Source organism: Dromaius novaehollandiae, chromosome 35 (assembly GCF_036370855.1).
Source record: "Dromaius novaehollandiae isolate bDroNov1 chromosome 35, bDroNov1.hap1, whole genome shotgun sequence".
NCBI classification, from domain to species: domain Eukaryota; kingdom Metazoa; phylum Chordata; class Aves; order Casuariiformes; family Dromaiidae; genus Dromaius; species Dromaius novaehollandiae.
In genome coordinates this window covers 949,821-968,460 of record NC_088134.1, presented here as the reverse complement: position 1 = coordinate 968,460, position 18,640 = coordinate 949,821, and the positions used below count along the sequence as shown (strand labels likewise).

Here is an 18,640-nt window from a genome sequence, read left to right as displayed (position 1 = left end):
CAGACCAGAGCAGCCGCCATGTTCTGGAAGAGGCCCCAGAGACAACGGGAGTAGCTCTGGAAACCCTACAGGTGACCCAAAGTTGAGGGAATCACCACCATGAAAAACAGAGTAGCCCCCAAAGTGATGGGAATGGAGGTACCAAGGCCAGCCCCAGAGCAGCCCTCAGGTCATTGCTCTGGCCTCAGGAAGACGCGCAGAGTACCCTGACAGCCACAGTGCCATAAGGGAAGGCCCAGCGACAGGGTGTCGGGACGCTGGGCTCCGCAACCCGGGGGGAGGCCGGTGAACGAGCATGGGCAGCTGCCACAGCCGACAGAGCGCCCCGGGGACCCTTTAGCCACCAAACTATGACCGTGAAAAAGGAAGCAAGTTGTTTTGGTGAGTCACGGTTAATAAACTTTTTATTTGCATTTTACAAGACCATTCTTCTTACATTCTCAATTAATTTGCCATTAAAGTGCTGAAAAGTTGTTTTTTTTTTTAATTTGAGATACACTTGTTAACAGAAATTATAACAAATATCAGAAGAGTGGCCATTGCAAGTTTTTATGCCACAACTGAGACGAGTTTTCTCTTATAATACAAATAATAAAACAAACGTATAGAGGCAACAAAGAACACATCAATAAAATCATGCCCAGTCATCTAGTGGCAATTTGCAATAATCTTTGAGACATACTCCCTGCACAAACTGGGTCAGCTACTTGCTCATTTAACTGTCCTTTCAATCTCACTGCACAACTCCTGAGGTTATTTGATATCATGCCCTTAAGCAACAAAACCATGGGAAATACTTGGATTATTTTTTTTCTACCCCATAATAGGAATTAAATTGACAATCTCAGTTGCAGCTATATTTTACAGTGTTTTCAATATACCCATTTTTGTGACAGAAATTTAAGCCCCACAAATAAAAGCCAAAAAGATCATTAAAATGGAAAAAAGATTTCCATGAACCAAACACTGAAAATATTCAGTAAAATGAAAAATATCAAAACAGCTTGCTAGTAAACTTAAGCTCTCAGCGTTTCATGCACAAACCAAAGTTTCAAGCACAGAGAAGCTTCCAAATGCATTAGATGGACTATGCATCCATCTCACCTCTCTTCCCAATCCCCACCGCCCTTCTGACCCCTCAATTTCTCTGTCACTCACCCATAAGCACTCCTCTGCCACACGGGCAGTGCAGGATATGATGTTTCCTGCCAGACCTTGCTCATTCTGTTGCTGAGGTTGAAAGTATCCCAAGCTACAAAATGTATATACAAACCCAGGAAGGGCCATCTATATACACAGGCACTTATGTACAGACACACTATTCTTTCTTTTTCGCAACCGTCAGCTCCACTGCAGGCATGCGAAAGCCACCCTTCGTGCCACTGTCATTGCTTGAGGAGGATGACAGGCGCGATTTTTTGGATGCTAATGAGACCCCACTACCCTGCATCTTTCCCGTCTCATCATCACTTCCCGTTACCTCGTAAGAGCCTTTAGTTTTTGACCCTATTCCCCCAAACGTTCCAAATTTCATTTTGGCCTGCTTCCCTTTGTCAGCGTCTGCGCTGACATCAAGCTCCAGGGTTCCTGTGGGTGTTGAATGGGAAGAATGGTCATCACTGAAGGACGATGACCGATGACGTGTTTTCCTACTTTTAAAGAGGGAAAATTTCCCTTTGGCCGATGAGCCCTCTCCTACATCTAGGTCACCCTCTGCAGACCCCAGGCTCACCTTGGAACTCTTCAGATCTCCTTTCGATCCTGAAATGGACCCAGAAGCCTCTGAGGAGCCTGTGGCACTGCCGCTCTTTCCCTTCTGTTTTGAAAAATTGAACTTCGGCATTTTGATTTTGGATTTCTTTAGTCTGATGTCTGGGTCTTCGAGCTCTATGGCACCAGCATGAAGGCTAGCGTTTGCCCGAGGGAACTCTACGTCAACCCCTACCTCTCTGCCCTTCACCTCAGGGTCTGAAAATACAAATTTAGGCATTCTCAGCTTGGGGAACGATACTTTTCCTAGGCTACTTTCCAGGCTACCTTGTGGGACACTCGCACTGATGCTGGGACCTCCGATTCCTACCTTTGGTCCAGTAACATGAAAAGCACCCCCACCAGCGTTCACAGTAGGTGCCGACATGTCTCCAGAAAGGGTGGCACTACCTTTGATCTTAGGCCCTTTTAAATTTACATTAAAATCAGACGTGGAAAGTTTTGGCGCAGACACATCAAAGACGGGAGCGTCAAGGTGGACGCCCACTCCAGACTTCTTAACATCGATGTCAGACACTTCCATTCCGATTTTTGGACCTTTGATTTCACTGGCAGCATCTATGTCAGCCCGTATGTTTGGTCCTTTCAACTTCAAATCAACATCATGCAAGGAAACACCAGGCGATTGCATTTGAAATTTAGGCCCTTTCAATTCCACATCAGGTCCTCCCAACCCAACATCAACCCCTGAGCCCTTAAGGCCTCCTTTAGCTTGCGGTCCTTCAAGACTGATGCCCATATCAGATCCCTCAATGCAAGGGCTGGAAATGCCAAACTGGGGGATTTTGAGGGAAGGGAGCTTAATTGTGCCACCCAGGCCTTCAAAGCCAACATCTGGTGCGTCCACAGATACTTTGGGAGATTTAATGCCAGAAGAAACATCAAGATCTCCTTTCAACTTTGGTCCTTTCAGGTTTACATCAAAGTCCGGAGCAGAAATGTCTGCCGAGGGCCCTTTGATATCAACACTTGGGATGCCGAGATCGACATTCGCACCTGGGGCTTTTATGTCTACCTCCATTTGTGGGATGGAGCATCCGACACCTCCTTTCATACTCAGATCAGGTCCCTCCACAGTGGGGGATTTAAACTTTGGCATTTTAAGCTTTCCTTCACAACCTCCAATGTCAACATCTGGTGCGTCCAGGCAGACCTTTGGCCCTTCAATGGAGCTTGAAACATCCAGATCTCCCTTTATTTTTGGTCCTTTCAGGTTTACATCAAAATCGGGTAGAGAGACTTTGGGTCCTCTTAGTTTTGTATCAACACCTCCGAGGCTCACATCAGCTGAAGGGAGGCTCACGCTTCCTTCCACTGTTGTGGCTGAGACGTCCAAGCTCGCATCAGGCCTTTCCATACTGAGACCTGGTTTCCCCATCTTGGGCAATGAGACCTTGGGCAATTTCAGCTTTCCTTCTGGACCTTCCAGTTCTACTGCAGGAACACTGACTTCACCTTTTAGTTTTGGTCCTTTCACACTTAGGTCAAGGTTTGGCACTGGGACCGAAGGAACAGAAGTGTCAATGGTAGATCCTTTTAGGTCACCCTCGATTTTTGAGTCACCTACAACCACCTGCCCACTGGGAAGTTTGAGTTTCGGTTTCTTCAGACTCATGTCAGGAGCTTCAGCATCCATATTGAGACTCAGGCCTTTAACCTCACCTTTGACAGTTGACACAGCGACTTCTGGATCAGGTACTTTAAGTTCCCCTTCTATTTTTGGGACTGCCACAGAAGCATCCCCTCTGAATCTGTGTGATTTAAGATCAAATTCAACATCTGGGAAAGAGATCTTCCCAAACATGGGTTTCTTTCCTTTGGGGGACTTCACACTAACATCACCTTTTATTGTCACATCTGGACCAGCTACATTCATATCCAGATCTGGAGATTTCAAATTTGCATCGAGCTCTCCACCGGCGACATTCACATCGAACGCACCTTTCTTTCCTTTAACTTTGGGACCACTCATATGAAGTTTAGGCATCTTGAATTTGCTCTTCTTACCTTTTCCAGAAATGCTGACATCAGGAGAGTCCACATTCAGTTCAGCCTCCGGGAAATCCACCTCTGCACCTGGAATCTTGATTTCTGCCTTTGGGCTTTTCACACCAAACCCAAACTTTGGTTTCTTAAGCTTGGGAAGTTTGACATTCGCCTCCAGGCCCTCAGCGTTCATGTCGGGACCCTCAGCATCAACTTCAGGACATTTGACTCCAAATTCCGGGACTTTCATATCGACTTCAGGACCCTTCAGATTACCCTCAGTCTTCAGGGACGTAATGTCAAAGCCTCCCTTTGTTTTATGGCCTTTCAAATTCAAGTCTATATCAGGCATTGAGATTTTAGGAACGGTTACATGCATTTCTGGCATCTTAAGTTTAGGCCCTTTCAGTTTTCCTTCAGGACCTTCGATGCTTACATCTGGGACACTGATATCTACCTCGGGACCTGAAAGGTCGACCTCTGTCTTTGGCAGGTTCACGTCCACCTCAGCGCCTTCCCCTTTAAAGCCAGGCATGCCGAACTGTGGCAGCTTCATTTTAGGTATTTTCAGTTTTCCCTCCGGACCATGAACATCAACCTCCGGGCACTCAATATCGATTTTGGGGCCCTTAACATCAATTTCAGGAGCTTTCAAATCCGTCTCGAGCTTTGGACATGGAACATCAACATTGCCTTTCAGCCTCGGTCCCTTTAGGTTCAGGTCTATGTCTGGCATAGAGATCTGGGGAGTCTTGACATGCATGTCTGGCATCTTGATTCTGGGCCCTTTCAGTTTTCCATCTGGCCCTTCAATGTTAATGTCAGGTGCCTCAACATCCAATTTTGTGCCTTTGATGTCAACTTCCGGACACTGCAAATCCCCTTCCAACTTTGTTGCAGAGATATCCATGTCTCCCTTCAGCATGGGGCCTTTCAGATTAAAGTCAACATCAGGCATGGAGATCTTGGGTGTCTTGATATGCATTTCTGGCATCTTGAATTTGGGGCCTTTCAGCTTCCCCTCTGGCCCTTCAATGTTCATAGCAGGCGCATCAATGTCTAGTTTGGGGGCTTTCACATCAATTTTGGGTGTTTTCAAATCTCCTTCAAAGGTGGGTCCAGAAACATCTACATCTCCTTTCAGTTGAGGCCCCTTCACACTGAGGTCAACATCAGGGACAGAGATCTTAGGAGACTTAATGTGCATTTCAGGCATCTTAAATTTGGGACCTTTCAATTTTCCTTCCATATTCAAATCGGGAGCCTCTATATCTATGTTAGGGCCAAAAATTTCAGCGTCTCCCTTGGGCAGGTTCACATTCACATCTGCCCCCTCTCCTTTGAAGCCAGACATTGCAAACTTGGGCATTTTGAATTTAGGCAGCTTGAATTTACCCTCTGGGCTGTCTATATCTACATCAGGGGCACCTATGTCTAACTTAGGCCCTCCAATGTCAACTTCCGGGCCTTTCAGTTCACATTCCATTTGTGACACCGACATGTCCAAGTCTCCTTTCACACTGGGGCCCTTCAGGTTCAGATCAAAGGCTGGCATGGAGATCTTGGGTGCCTTGATGTGCATGTCCGGCATCTTAAACTTGGGGCCCTTCAGCTTCCCCTCCGGCCCTTCAATGTCCAGCTCTGGACCCTCAACGTCCACCTTTGGACCAGAGACATCCAGGTCTCCTTTCGGTAGGCTCACGTCCACCTCCGGGCCTTCTCCTTTCAGCCCCGGCATCCCAAACTTGGGCATCTTGAACTTGGGCATCTTGAATTTCCCTTCTGGGCCGTGAATATCCACGTCGGGTGCCTCAATGTCCACTTTGGGGCCCTTGATGTCCACCTCAGGACCTTTCAGATTGCCCTCAAGCTTAGGGACGGACACGTCCACATCGCCCTTCAGCTTGGGGCCCTTCAGGTTAAAGTCAACATCGGGCATGGAGATCTTGGGTGCCTTGATGTGCATGTCCGGCATCTTAAACTTGGGGCCCTTCAGCTTCCCCTCCGGCCCTTCAGTGTCCAGCTCTGGACCCTCAATGTCCACCTTGGGGCCTTTGATATCAATCTCAGGGCCTTCCAGTTTTGACACAGAAACTTCTGTGTCTCCCTTCAGCTTTGGACCTCTCAGGTTCAGATCAATGTCTGGCATGGAGATCTTTGGTGTCTTGAAGTGCATTTCAGGCATCTTGAATTTGGGGCCCTTCAGTTTGCCTTCTGGGCCTTCCATGTCAACATCAGGAACATCGAGATCCAGTTTAGGGCCTTTGATGTCAACTTCTGGGCCTTTCAACTCACCCTCGATTTTTGGAACAGAAACGTCCACATCCCCCTTCACTTTGGGGCCTTTCAGGTTCAGATCAAAGTCTGGCATGGAGATTTGGGGAGCTTTAAAATGCATCTCCGGCATCTTAAATTTGGGACCCTTTAACTTTCCTTCCGGGCCCTCAATATTAACATCTGGGGCGCTGACATCCAATCCAGGGCCCTTAACATCAACTTTTGGCACTTTCACCTCACCTTCCACAGCTGGCACAGACACATCCACATCCCCCTTCACTTTCGGGCCTTTTAGGTTCATATCAAAGTCCGGCACTGAAATTTTAGGAGCTTTAAAATGCATCTCTGGCATCTTCAATTTGGGGCCTTTCCATTTTCCTTCTGGTCCTTCGATATCCACATTAGGAACATCTATGTCTACTTCAGGTCCTTTTATTTCCAGTTCAGGACCTTTCAAATCACCTTCCAGTTTTGGCACATCTGCTGCTCCTTTCAACTTTGGACCTTTCAGATTCAAATCAATGTCAGGCATGGATATTTTAGGTGCCTTGAAGTGCATCTCAGGCATCTTGAATTTAGGGCCCTTCAGTTTGCCTTCTGGCCCTTCAATGTCCAGATCTGGAGCATCAACGTCCACCTTGGGAACGGAAATATCGAGTTCCCCCTTTGGAAGATTGACATCCATCTCCGGGCCATCCCCTTTGAAGCCAGGCATTCCAAATTTGGGCATTTTGAATTTGGGCACTTTGATTTTACCCTCTGGGCCATGAATGTCCACATCTGGCACATCAATGTCAACCTTGGGGCCTCCAATATTGATGTCAGGAGCCTTAAAATCCCCTTCCACCTTTGGGGCAGAAACATCTATGTCTCCTTTCAGCTTAGGACCTTTAAGATTTAAGTCAATATCAGGCATTGAAATTTTGGGAGCCTTTATGTGCATCTCTGGCATTTTAAACTTGGGACCTTTCCATTTTCCTTCTGGCCCTTCAACATCCAGTTCAGGCGCATCGATGTCAACTTTTGGTCCTTTGATATTAATTTCTGACCCACTCAAGTCACTTTCTGGTTTGGGCACTGAAAGATCAACATCCACACCTCCTTTCAGCTTAGGGCCTTTCAAATTCAAATCAAAGTCTGGCATGGAAATATTGGGAGCATTGATATTCACTTCAGGCATTTTAAATTTGGGTCCTTTCAGTTTTCCTTCGGGGCCTTCAATGTCAAAGTCAGGGACCTGTACATCTGCTTTTGGTCCTTTTATATCTAATTCGGATCCCTTCAGCGCCCCTTCCAGACGAGAGACATCCACATTCCCCTTTGCTTTGGGGCCTTTCAGATTCAGGTCAATGTCAGGCATAGAGATCTTGGGTGCCGTTATGTGCATTTCTGGCATCTTGACTTGGGGGCCCTTGAGCTTCCCCTCTGGCCCTTCAATTTCCAATTCGGAACCTTCCACACCCAGCTTGGGACCTGAAACATCAAGGTCCCCTTTTGGAATGCTAATATCCAACTCTGGCCCCTCAGCTTTAAATCCAGACATGCCAAATTTCGGCATTTTGAATTTGGGCATTTTGAGTTTACCCTCTGGCCCGTGAATATCCATCTCAGGTGCCTCAATGTTGACTCTGGGGCCTTTGATATCAATGTCAGGTCCTTTAATTTCCCCTTCCAACTTAGGACTGGAAACATCTAAATCTCCTTTCAGTTTATGCCCTTTCAGATTTAGCTCCACATCCGGCATTGAAACTTTAGGGGAAGAAATACTCAGGAAAGGCATTTTAAACTTCGATCCTTTTGTCTTTGCCTGCACGTCCACATCCGGAGCATGAACATCAACTTTTGGACCAGATATTTCAATGTCAGGTTTTTTAAGTTTCACATCCACATCAGAGTTGGGCACTTTAGGACCAGAAAAGCCAAACTTTGGAAGTTTAAACCTGGATTTTTTAGGTTTTCCTTCTATATCAAGCTTTGGTGTCTCAACCTCAATTTCTGGCCCCTTGATGTCTAGCTTAGGACTTTTCAGTTCACCTTCTATTTTTGGAACAGAAGCATCGACATCAGCCTTTACTTTTGGGCCTTTCAAATTTAAATCAATATCTGGCATAGAGATTTTCGGAACACTGAAATGCACGTCAGGCTTCTTGTATTTAGGGCCTTTTAGGTTTCCTTCTGCAACGTCGATGTCCAGCTCAGGACCGCTAACATCCAACTTTGGACCTGAAATAGCAACCTCAGCTTCAGGTAGATTTACATCAACCTCCGGGCCTTCTCCTTTCAGCCCTGGCATCCCAAACTTGGGCATCTTGAACTTGGGCATCTTGAATTTCCCTTCTGGGCCGTGAATATCCACGTCGGGTGCCTCAATGTCCACTTTGGGGCCCTTGATGTCCACCTCGGCACCTTTCAGATCGCCTTCAAGCTTAGGGACGGACACGTCCACATCGCCCTTCAGCTTGGGGCCCTTCAGGTTAAAGTCAACATCGGGCATGGAGATCTTGGGTGCCTTGATGTGCATGTCCGGCATCTTAAACTTGGGGCCCTTCAGCTTCCCCTCCGGCCCTTCAATGTCCAGCTCTGGACCCTCAATGTCCACCTTTGGACCAGAGATATCCAGGTCTCCTTTCGGTAGGCTCACGTCCACCTCCGGGCCTTCTCCTTTCAGCCCCGGCATCCCAAACTTGGGCATCTTGAACTTGGGCATCTTGAATTTCCCTTCTGGGCCGTGAATATCCACGTCGGGTGCCTCAATGTCCACTTTGGGGCCCTTGATGTCCACCTCAGGACCTTTCAGATCGCCCTCAAGCTTAGGGACGGACACGTCCACATCGCCCTTCAGCTTGGGGCCCTTCAGGTTAAAGTCAACATCGGGCATGGAGATCTTGGGTGCCTTGATGTGCATGTCCGGCATCTTAAACTTGGGGCCCTTCAGCTTCCCCTCCGGCCCTTCAATGTCCAGCTCTGGACCCTCAATGTCCACCTTTGGACCAGAGATATCCAGGTCTCCTTTCGGTAGGCTCACGTCCACCTCCGGGCCTTCTCCTTTCAGCCCCGGCATCCCAAACTTGGGCATCTTGAACTTGGGCATCTTGAATTTCCCTTCTGGGCCGTGAATATCCACGTCGGGTGCCTCAATGTCCACTTTGGGGCCCTTGATGTCCACCTCAGGACCTTTCAGATCGCCCTCAAGCTTAGGGACAGACACGTCCACATCGCCCTTCAGCTTAGGGCCCTTCAGGTTAAAGTCAACATCGGGCATGGAGATCTTGGGTGCCTTGATGTGCATGTCCGGCATCTTAAACTTGGGGCCCTTCAGCTTCCCCTCCGGCCCTTCAATGTCCAGCTCTGGACCCTCAATGTCCACCTTTGGACCAGAGACATCCAGGTCTCCTTTCGGTAGGCTCACGTCCACCTCCGGGCCTTCTCCTTTCAGCCCCGGCATCCCAAACTTGGGCATCTTGAACTTGGGCATCTTGAATTTCCCTTCTGGGCCGTGAATATCCACGTCGGGTGCCTCAATGTCCACTTTGGGGCCCTTGATGTCCACCTCGGCACCTTTCAGATCGCCCTCAAGCTTAGGGACGGACACGTCCACATCGCCCTTCAGCTTGGGGCCCTTCAGGTTAAAGTCAACATCGGGCATGGAGATTTTGGGTGCCTTGATGTGCATGTCCGGCATCTTAAACTTGGGGCCCTTCAGCTTCCCCTCCGGCCCTTCAATGTCCAGCTCTGGACCCTCAATGTCCACCTTTGGACCAGAGATATCCAGGTCTCCTTTCGGTAGGCTCACGTCCACCTCCGGGCCTTCTCCTTTAAAGCCAGGCATCCCAAACTTGGGCATCTTGAACTTGGGCATCTTGAATTTCCCTTCTGGGCCGTGAATATCCACGTCGGGTGCCTCAATGTCCACTTTGGGGCCCTTGATGTCCATCTCGGCACCTTTCAGATCGCCCTCAAGCTTAGGGACGGACACGTCCACATCGCCCTTCAGCTTGGGGCCCTTCAGGTTAAAGTCAACATCGGGCATGGAGATCTTGGGTGCCTTGATGTGCATGTCCGGCATCTTAAACTTGGGGCCCTTCAGCTTCCCCTCCGGCCCTTCAATGTCCAGCTCTGGACCCTCAATGTCCACCTTCGGACCAGAGACATCCAGGTCTCCTTTCGGTAGGCTCACGTCCACCTCCGGGCCTTCTCCTTTAAAGCCAGGCATCCCAAACTTGGGCATCTTGAACTTGGGCATCTTGAATTTCCCTTCTGGGCCGTGAATATCCACGTCGGGTGCCTCAATGTCCACTTTGGGGCCCTTGATGTCCACCTCAGGACCTTTCAGATCGCCCTCAAGCTTAGGGACAGACACGTCCACATCGCCCTTCAGCTTGGGGCCCTTCAGATTTAGGTCGATGTCTGGCATGGAGATCTTGGGTGCCTTGATGTGCATGTCCGGCATCTTAAACTTGGGGCCCTTCAGCTTCCCCTCCGGCCCTTCAATGTCCAGCTCTGGACCCTCAATGTCCACCTTTGGACCAGAGACATCCAGGTCTCCTTTCGGTAGGCTCACGTCCACCTCCGGGCCTTCTCCTTTCAGCCCCGGCATCCCAAACTTGGGCATCTTGAACTTGGGCATCTTGAATTTCCCTTCCGGGCCGTGAATATCCACGTCGGGTGCCTCAATGTCCACTTTGGGGCCCTTGATGTCTACCTCAGGACCTTTCAGATCGCCCTCAAGCTTAGGGACAGACACGTCCACATCGCCCTTCAGCTTAGGGCCCTTCAGGTTAAAGTCAACATCGGGCATGGAGATCTTGGGTGCCTTGATGTGCATGTCCGGCATCTTAAACTTGGGGCCCTTCAGCTTCCCCTCCGGCCCTTCAATGTCCAGCTCTGGACCCTCAATGTCCACCTTTGGACCAGAGACATCCAGGTCTCCTTTCGGTAGGCTCACGTCCACCTCCGGGCCTTCTCCTTTAAAGCCAGGCATCCCAAACTTGGGCATCTTGAACTTGGGCATCTTGAATTTCCCTTCTGGGCCGTGAATATCCACGTCGGGTGCCTCAATGTCCACTTTGGGGCCCTTGATGTCCACCTCGGCACCTTTCAGATCGCCCTCAAGCTTAGGGACGGACACGTCCACATCGCCCTTCAGCTTGGGGCCCTTCATGTTAAAGTCAACATCGGGCATGGAGATCTTGGGTGCCTTGATGTGCATGTCCGGCATCTTAAACTTGGGGCCCTTCAGCTTCCCCTCCGGCCCTTCAATGTCCAGCTCTGGACCCTCAATGTCCACCTTTGGACCAGAGATATCCAGGTCTCCTTTCGGTAGGCTCACGTCCACCTCCGGGCCTTCTCCTTTAAAGCCAGGCATCCCAAACTTGGGCATCTTGAACTTGGGCATCTTGAATTTCCCTTCTGGGCCGTGAATATCCACGTCGGGTGCCTCAATGTCCACTTTGGGGCCCTTGATGTCCATCTCGGCACCTTTCAGATCGCCCTCAAGCTTAGGGACGGACACGTCCACATCGCCCTTCAGCTTGGGGCCCTTCAGGTTAAAGTCAACATCGGGCATGGAGATCTTGGGTGCCTTGATGTGCATGTCCGGCATCTTAAACTTGGGGCCCTTCAGCTTCCCCTCCGGCCCTTCAATGTCCAGCTCTGGACCCTCAATGTCCACCTTTGGACCAGAGATATCCAGGTCTCCTTTCGGTAGGCTCACGTCCACCTCCGGGCCTTCTCCTTTAAAGCCAGGCATCCCAAACTTGGGCATCTTGAACTTGGGCATCTTGAATTTCCCTTCTGGGCCGTGAATATCCACGTCGGGTGCCTCAATGTCCACTTTGGGGCCCTTGATGTCCACCTCGGCACCTTTCAGATCGCCCTCAAGCTTAGGGATGGACACGTCCACATCGCCCTTCAGCTTGGGGCCCTTCAGGTTAAAGTCAACATCGGGCATGGAGATCTTGGGTGCCTTGATGTGCATGTCCGGCATCTTAAACTTGGGGCCCTTCAGCTTCCCCTCCGGCCCTTCAATGTCCAGCTCTGGACCCTCAATGTCCACCTTTGGACCAGAGACATCCAGGTCTCCTTTCGGTAGGCTCACGTCCACCTCCGGGCCTTCTCCTTTCAGCCCCGGCATCCCAAACTTGGGCATCTTGAACTTGGGCATCTTGAATTTCCCTTCTGGGCCGTGAATATCCACATCGGGTGCCTCAATGTCCACTTTGGGGCCCTTGATGTCCACCTCGGCACCTTTCAGATCGCCCTCAAGCTTAGGGACGGACACGTCCACATCGCCCTTCAGCTTGGGGCCCTTCAGGTTAAAGTCAACATCGGGCATGGAGATCTTGGGTGCCTTGATGTGCATGTCCGGCATCTTAAACTTGGGGCCCTTCAGTTTCCCTTCAGGGCCTTCTAGCTCAGCGTCAGGAATGTCAACATTTAGTTTTGGACCTTTGATGTCAATTTCCGAGCCCTTTAAGTCCCCTTCTAATTTGGGAAGAGAAACGTCAACATCCCCCTTCATTTTGGGGCCCTTCAGATTTAGGTCAATGTCCGGCATGGAGATCTTGGGTGCCTTGATGTGCATGTCCGGCATCTTAAACTTGGGACCCTTTACCTTTCCTTCTGGACATTCCAGCTCAATATCAGGGGCCTCCACATCCAATTTTGGACCTTTTACATTTACCTCAGGCCCCTTCAGGTTGCCCTCTAACCCAGGAATGGAAACCTCCATGTCTCCCTTCACTTTTGGACCTTTCAGGTTGAGATCAAAGTCCGGCATGGAGATCTTGGGAGCCTTAAAATGCATGTCAGGCATCTTAAATTTGGGACCTCTCAGCTTCCCCTCTGGGACCTCAATATCCACATCAGGAGCTTCTATGTCCAGTTTAGGACCTCCGATATCCACTTCTGGACCTTTCAAGTCACCCTCTAGTTTGGGAGCAGAAACATCCAAATCCCCCTTCAGCTTAGGGCCTCTTAGGTTCAGATCAATGTCTGGCATGGAGATCTTTGGTGTCTTGAAGTGCATTTCAGGCATCTTGAATTTGGGGCCCTTCAGTTTGCCTTCTGGGCCTTCCATGTCAACATCAGGAACATCGAGATCCAGTTTAGGGCCTTTGATGTCGACTTCTGGGCCCTTCAACTCGCCCTCGATTTTTGGAACAGAAACGTCCACATCCCCCTTCACTTTGGGGCCTTTCAGGTTCAGATCAAAGTCTGGCATGGAGATTTTGGGGGCTTTAAAATGCATCTCTGGCATCTTAAATTTGGGACCCTTTAACTTTCCTTCTGGGCCCTCAATGTCCATGTCAGGAACTTCTATGTCCATTTTGGGCTCTTTAAGGTGCAAATCTGCCTCCTTCAAATCACCCTCTGTTTTTGGTACAGACACATCCATTTCTCCCTTTACTTTGGGACCTTTCAAATTGAGGTCTACATCAGGCATTGAAAATTTAGGTGCCTTAATATGCATTTCAGGCATTTTAATCTTGGATCTTTTCCCTTTTCCCTCAGGACCTTCGATATCAAGATCAGAAATGTCTACATCTAGTTTTGGACCTTTAATATTCAAATCGGGTCCTTTCAAATCACCTTCTAATGTTGGAACAGAAACATCAACAGCCCCCTTCACTTTGGGCCCTTTCAGGTTCAGATCAATGTCAGGCATGGAGATCTTGGGAACATTGAAATGCATTTCTGGCATCTTAAACTTGGGACCTTTCAAATTTCCTGCAGGACCCTCACCGTCTACATCAGGCAACTCAATATCCACCTTCGGACCAGAGACATCCAGGTCTCCTTTCGGTAGGCTCACGTCCACCTCCGGGCCTTCTCCTTTCAGCCCCGGCATCCCAAACTTGGGCATCTTGAACTTGGGCATCTTGAATTTCCCTTCTGGGCCGTGAATATCCACGTCGGGTGCCTCAATGTCCACTTTGGGGCCCTTGATGTCCACCTCGGGACCTTTCAGGTCACTCTCAAGCTTGGGAGTTGAGACATCCATATCCCCTTTTATTCTGGGGCCCTTCAGATTTAAGTCAACATCGGGCATGGAGATCTTGGGTGCCTTGATGTGCATGTCTGGCATCTTGAATTTGGGACCTTTCAGTTTTCCTTCAGGGCACTCCAAGTCAATATCAGGTGCCTCAACATCAAGTTTGGGCCCTTTGATATTTATTTCTGGCCCTTTCAAATTACCTTCTATCTTAGGAACTGTAATATCCATTTCTCCTTTACTTTTAGGTCCTTTTATGTTCAAATCTACATCCGGCATGGATATTTTAGGTGTTCTAATGTTCAGCTTTGGCATCCTGAACTTAGGTCCTTTCCATTTTCCTTCTGGTCCTTCAGTGTCTAGGTCTGCCTCTGGTCCGGAAATATCCATTTCGCCTTTTGGCAGATTTACATCTATGTCAGCCCCCTCAAACTTGGGGCCAGACACATTGAAATGAGGCAACTTTACTTTAGGCGTTTTTAGTTTGGCTTCTGGACATTCCAGGTCAACATCTGGAACTTCAACATCTATTTTTGGACCCTTAATAGTAACACCAGGCTCTTTGAAGTCACCTTCTATCGTCGAAGCAGAAACATCCATCTCTCCTCTCACCTTATGCCCCTTTAGGTTCAGATCGACATCAGGCATGGATATTTTAGGTGCTTTGATGTTAAGCTTAGGCATTTTAAATTTGGGGCCTTTTATTTTCGCTTCTGGGCATTCCAAGTCTACATCAGACACACCAACATCCACTTTGGGACCTTCCACATCCATTTTGGGCCCCTTGAGGTCTCCATGGGTCTTCGGACCAGAAATATCTACATCTCCTTTCAGTTTGGGGGCCTTCAAACTGAGATCTACATCTGGCATGGAGATTTTAGGTGTCTGAATATTTAGTTCAGGCATTTTAAATTTGAGACTTTTTACTTTTCCTTCTGGCCCTTCAATGTCCAAGCTTGGCACATCTACATCTACCTTGGGAGCAGAAACATCCACCTCACCCTTTGGCAGCGCCACATCAACATCAGGGCCCTCTCCCTTCAGGCCGGGCACCCCAAACTTGGGCATTTTCAGCTTAGGCATCTTCAGTTTACCTTCTGGGCCATGAATGCCCACATCTGGTGCTTCAAGGTCAACTTTGGGGCCTTTGATGTCAAGTCCAGGTGCCTTCAGCTCCCCTTCCAGTTTGGGGCCAGAAACATCTAGGTCTCCTCTCACTTTGGGGCCTTTCAGATTCAAGTCGATGTCAGGCATGGAGATTTGCGGGGCCTTGACATGCATCTCTGGCATCGTAACTTTGGGGCCTTTGAGTTTTCCTTCAGGGCCTTTGATGTCTAAGCTAGCAATGTCAGCATCTACCTTTGGACCAGAGACTTCTATACCTCCCTTAGGAAGTTTCGCTTCCACTTCTGGCCCCTCTCCTTTGAGGCCAGGCCCCCCAAACTTGGGCATTTTCAGTTTAGGCATCTTCAGTCTACCCTCTGGGCCATGAAGGTCCACGTCTGGTGCTTCAAGGTCAACTCCAGGGCCTTTGAGCTCTAATTTGGGACCCTTCAAATCAGCACCTACCGTGGGAATGGAGACATCCACGTCACCCTTCACTTTGGGGCCTTTCAAATTCAGATCAACATCTGGCACAGAGACCTTCGGTGCACCAATGTGCATCTCGGGCATTTTCAGCTTGGGGCCTTTCAGTTTTCCTTCTGGCCCTTTAATGTCCAAGCTTGGCACATCTACGCCTACACTGGGACCACAAACATCCACCTCACCCTTTGGCAGCGCCACATCAACATCAGGGCCCTCTCCCTTCAGGCCAGGCACCCCAAACTTGGGCATTTTCAGCTTAGGCATCTTCAGTTTACCTTCTGGGCCATGAATGCCCACATCTGGTGCTTCAAGGTCAACTTTGGGGCCTTTGATGTCAAGTCCAGGTGCCTTCAGCTCCCCTTCCAGTTTGGGGCCAGAAACATCTAGGTCTCCTCTCACTTTGGGGCCTTTCAGATTCAAGTCGATGTCAGGCATGGAGATTTGCGGGGCCTTGACATGCATCTCTGGCATCGTAACTTTGGGGCCTTTGAGTTTTCCTTCAGGGCCTTTGATGTCTAAGCTAGCAATGTCAGCATCTACCTTTGGACCAGAGACTTCTATACCTCCCTTAGGAAGTTTCGCTTCCACTTCTGGCCCCTCTCCTTTGAGGCCAGGCCCCCCAAACTTGGGCATTTTCAGTTTAGGCATCTTCAGTCTACCCTCTGGGCCATGAAGGTCCACGTCTGGTGCTTCAAGGTCAACTCCAGGGCCTTTGAGCTCTAATTTGGGACCCTTCAAATCAGCACCTACCGTGGGAATGGAGACATCCACGTCACCCTTCACTTTGGGGCCTTTCAAATTCAGATCAACATCTGGCACAGAGACCTTCGGTGCACCAATGTGCATCTCGGGCATTTTCAGCTTGGGGCCTTTCAGTTTTCCTTCTGGCCCTTTAATGTCCAAGCTTGGCACATCTACGCCTACACTGGGACCACAAACATCCACCTCACCCTTTGGCAGCGCCACATCAACATCAGGGCCCTCTCCCTTCAGGCCGGGCACCCCAAACTTGGGCATTTTCAGCTTAGGCATCTTCAGTTTACCTTCTGGGCCATGAATGCCCACATCTGGTGCTTCAAGGTCAACTTTGGGGCCTTTGATGTCAAGTCCAGGTGCCTTCAGCTCCCCTTCCAGTTTGGGGCCAGAAACATCTAGGTCTCCTCTCACTTTGGGGCCTTTCAGATTCAAGTCGATGTCAGGCATGGAGATTTGCGGGGCCTTGACATGCATCTCTGGCATTGTAACTTTGGGGCCTTTGATGTCTGTGTCAGGCATGTCCATTCCCAATTTCGGGCCTTTAATATCCATCCGAGGTCCTTTCAAGTTGCCACCCATCTTTGGGATAGAAAGATCCACCTCTCCCTTCATCTGAGGTCCCTTCACATTAATGTCCACATCTGGCATGGATACTTTGGAAGGCACTGAAATACCAGGCCCTTTCAAGTAACCTTCTGGACATTCAAATTCAACATCAGGAGCCTTAACATCGATCTTGGGACCTTCTGAGTCAAAGCCAAGTCCTTTGATATCCCCTTCCATTCTTGGGACTGTGACACTTGCATCTCCCTTCAGGTGAGTGCCTTTCAGATTCAGGTTTACATCAGACACAGATATTTTAGGCATTTCAGTCTTCCTGAATTTGGGAGCTTTCCATTCTCCTTTGATGGCCACATCAGGAGCGTCAACATGTACCTCGGATGCTGCCGGTCCCATCTCCCCCTTTGGAAGCACCACTTCCACAGTAGAACCTTCCCCTTTGGAGTCCAATTCAGTAAATTTTGGAAATGTCATATGGGGTATTTTTAGTTTTCCTCTGCCACCTTGGATGTCTATGTCAGGAGCTAGGAGCTCTGTGCTGGGTCCTTTGATATCCACTCCAGGGACTTCCAGTGCTGGAGAAGGGAGTTTCACAGCACCCTTCAGCCCCATATCCACCTGTGGCTTTGTGACTTTAACCCCTTCCCCTGAAGTAGATGAAACTTTGGAGCCCATGATATGGACAGATTGGGCAGGAACATCCATGTGAGGAGTTTGGACCTTTGGCATGGGAATGTCCACACCTCCATGCGTAGCTTGAGCATCGATGCCAGAATCCCCAGTGGAGAACCCAAATTTGGGCATTTTCATAGCAGGAATCTTTATTTTTCCAACATCAACATCTGGACTTTCAACCACTGGTAAAGTAACATCTGCTCCAGGGGTTTTGATATCTCCCTGAACACTAGGGCCAGAAATATCAGCTTGTGACCATTTGCCCCCTGGCAGTTCTCTTTGGATATCCATGCCAGAAACATGCATTTTACCATCCAGTCTGGGGCCCTTAGCATGAAAATCTGCATCCAGGTTTCCCATCTGTCCATTTGCATGAGTTCTGGGAAAGCTGCCCTCTGGGCCATGGAACCCAGTGCCAGAAACATTAAGTCCCGGCACCTCCATTGTAACCGATTTTCCGATTTGCCCACCCGGAACTTGGATCTCTGACAGTTTAGAGTCCATCTGAGTCCTCAGGTGAACACCTGTGACTTGCGTTCCCGAAACAGTTATCTCAGGCTTTCCAACCTCAGCCTTGCCCACGTGGGCATCCACCTTCCTGGCTGAGGATTCAGTTGTCGGTCCAGTGTATGAAATGCCAGGAGAGGCCCCCCTGATGTCCGTACTCAAGTCTGTTGTTTGGATGTTTTTCCCAGACAAATCTCCTGATGCAATTTTGATCACAGTTTTCCCAGGCTCTGTTTCAACATCAGTCTTTGTGACATGGGTGATTTCCTGTTTTGGGATCCTGATTTTAAAGTCCGGGCTGGTGACGTCAATATCTTTTGCTCCTTCATGCCTACTAACATCGACAGTGTATGCTGTTACCTTTCTGGTGACCGTAATGGTCCTGCTCTGCGTTCCGCCAGACTCTATTTCTACTGCATCATCTGACTTCAGTCGTGGTTTAATTTTCTTCGTGTAAATCCTCCTGTACTCTTCATCATCTCCACTCTGAAAATAGAGAGACTTTTTTACCTTTGCTGCATGGGAAGT

At 49.1% G+C, this 18,640-nt stretch overlaps 1 protein-coding gene across 2 annotated transcripts in view; it reads right to left on the bottom strand.

Annotated features, from left to right (window-relative positions):
* Positions 1–386: 386 nt before the first annotated feature.
* The window catches only part of AHNAK (AHNAK nucleoprotein), a 29,013-nt gene continuing 10,759 nt past the window's right edge, over positions 387–18,640 (bottom strand). For both annotated transcript variants that reach the window (XM_064503182.1, XM_064503183.1), the window contains exon 5: positions 387–18,598. In XM_064503182.1, the coding sequence (XP_064359252.1) occupies positions 1,319–18,598 (17,280 nt within the window). In that variant the 3' untranslated portion in view covers positions 387–1,318. The remainder of the gene's footprint in view (positions 18,599–18,640) is intronic.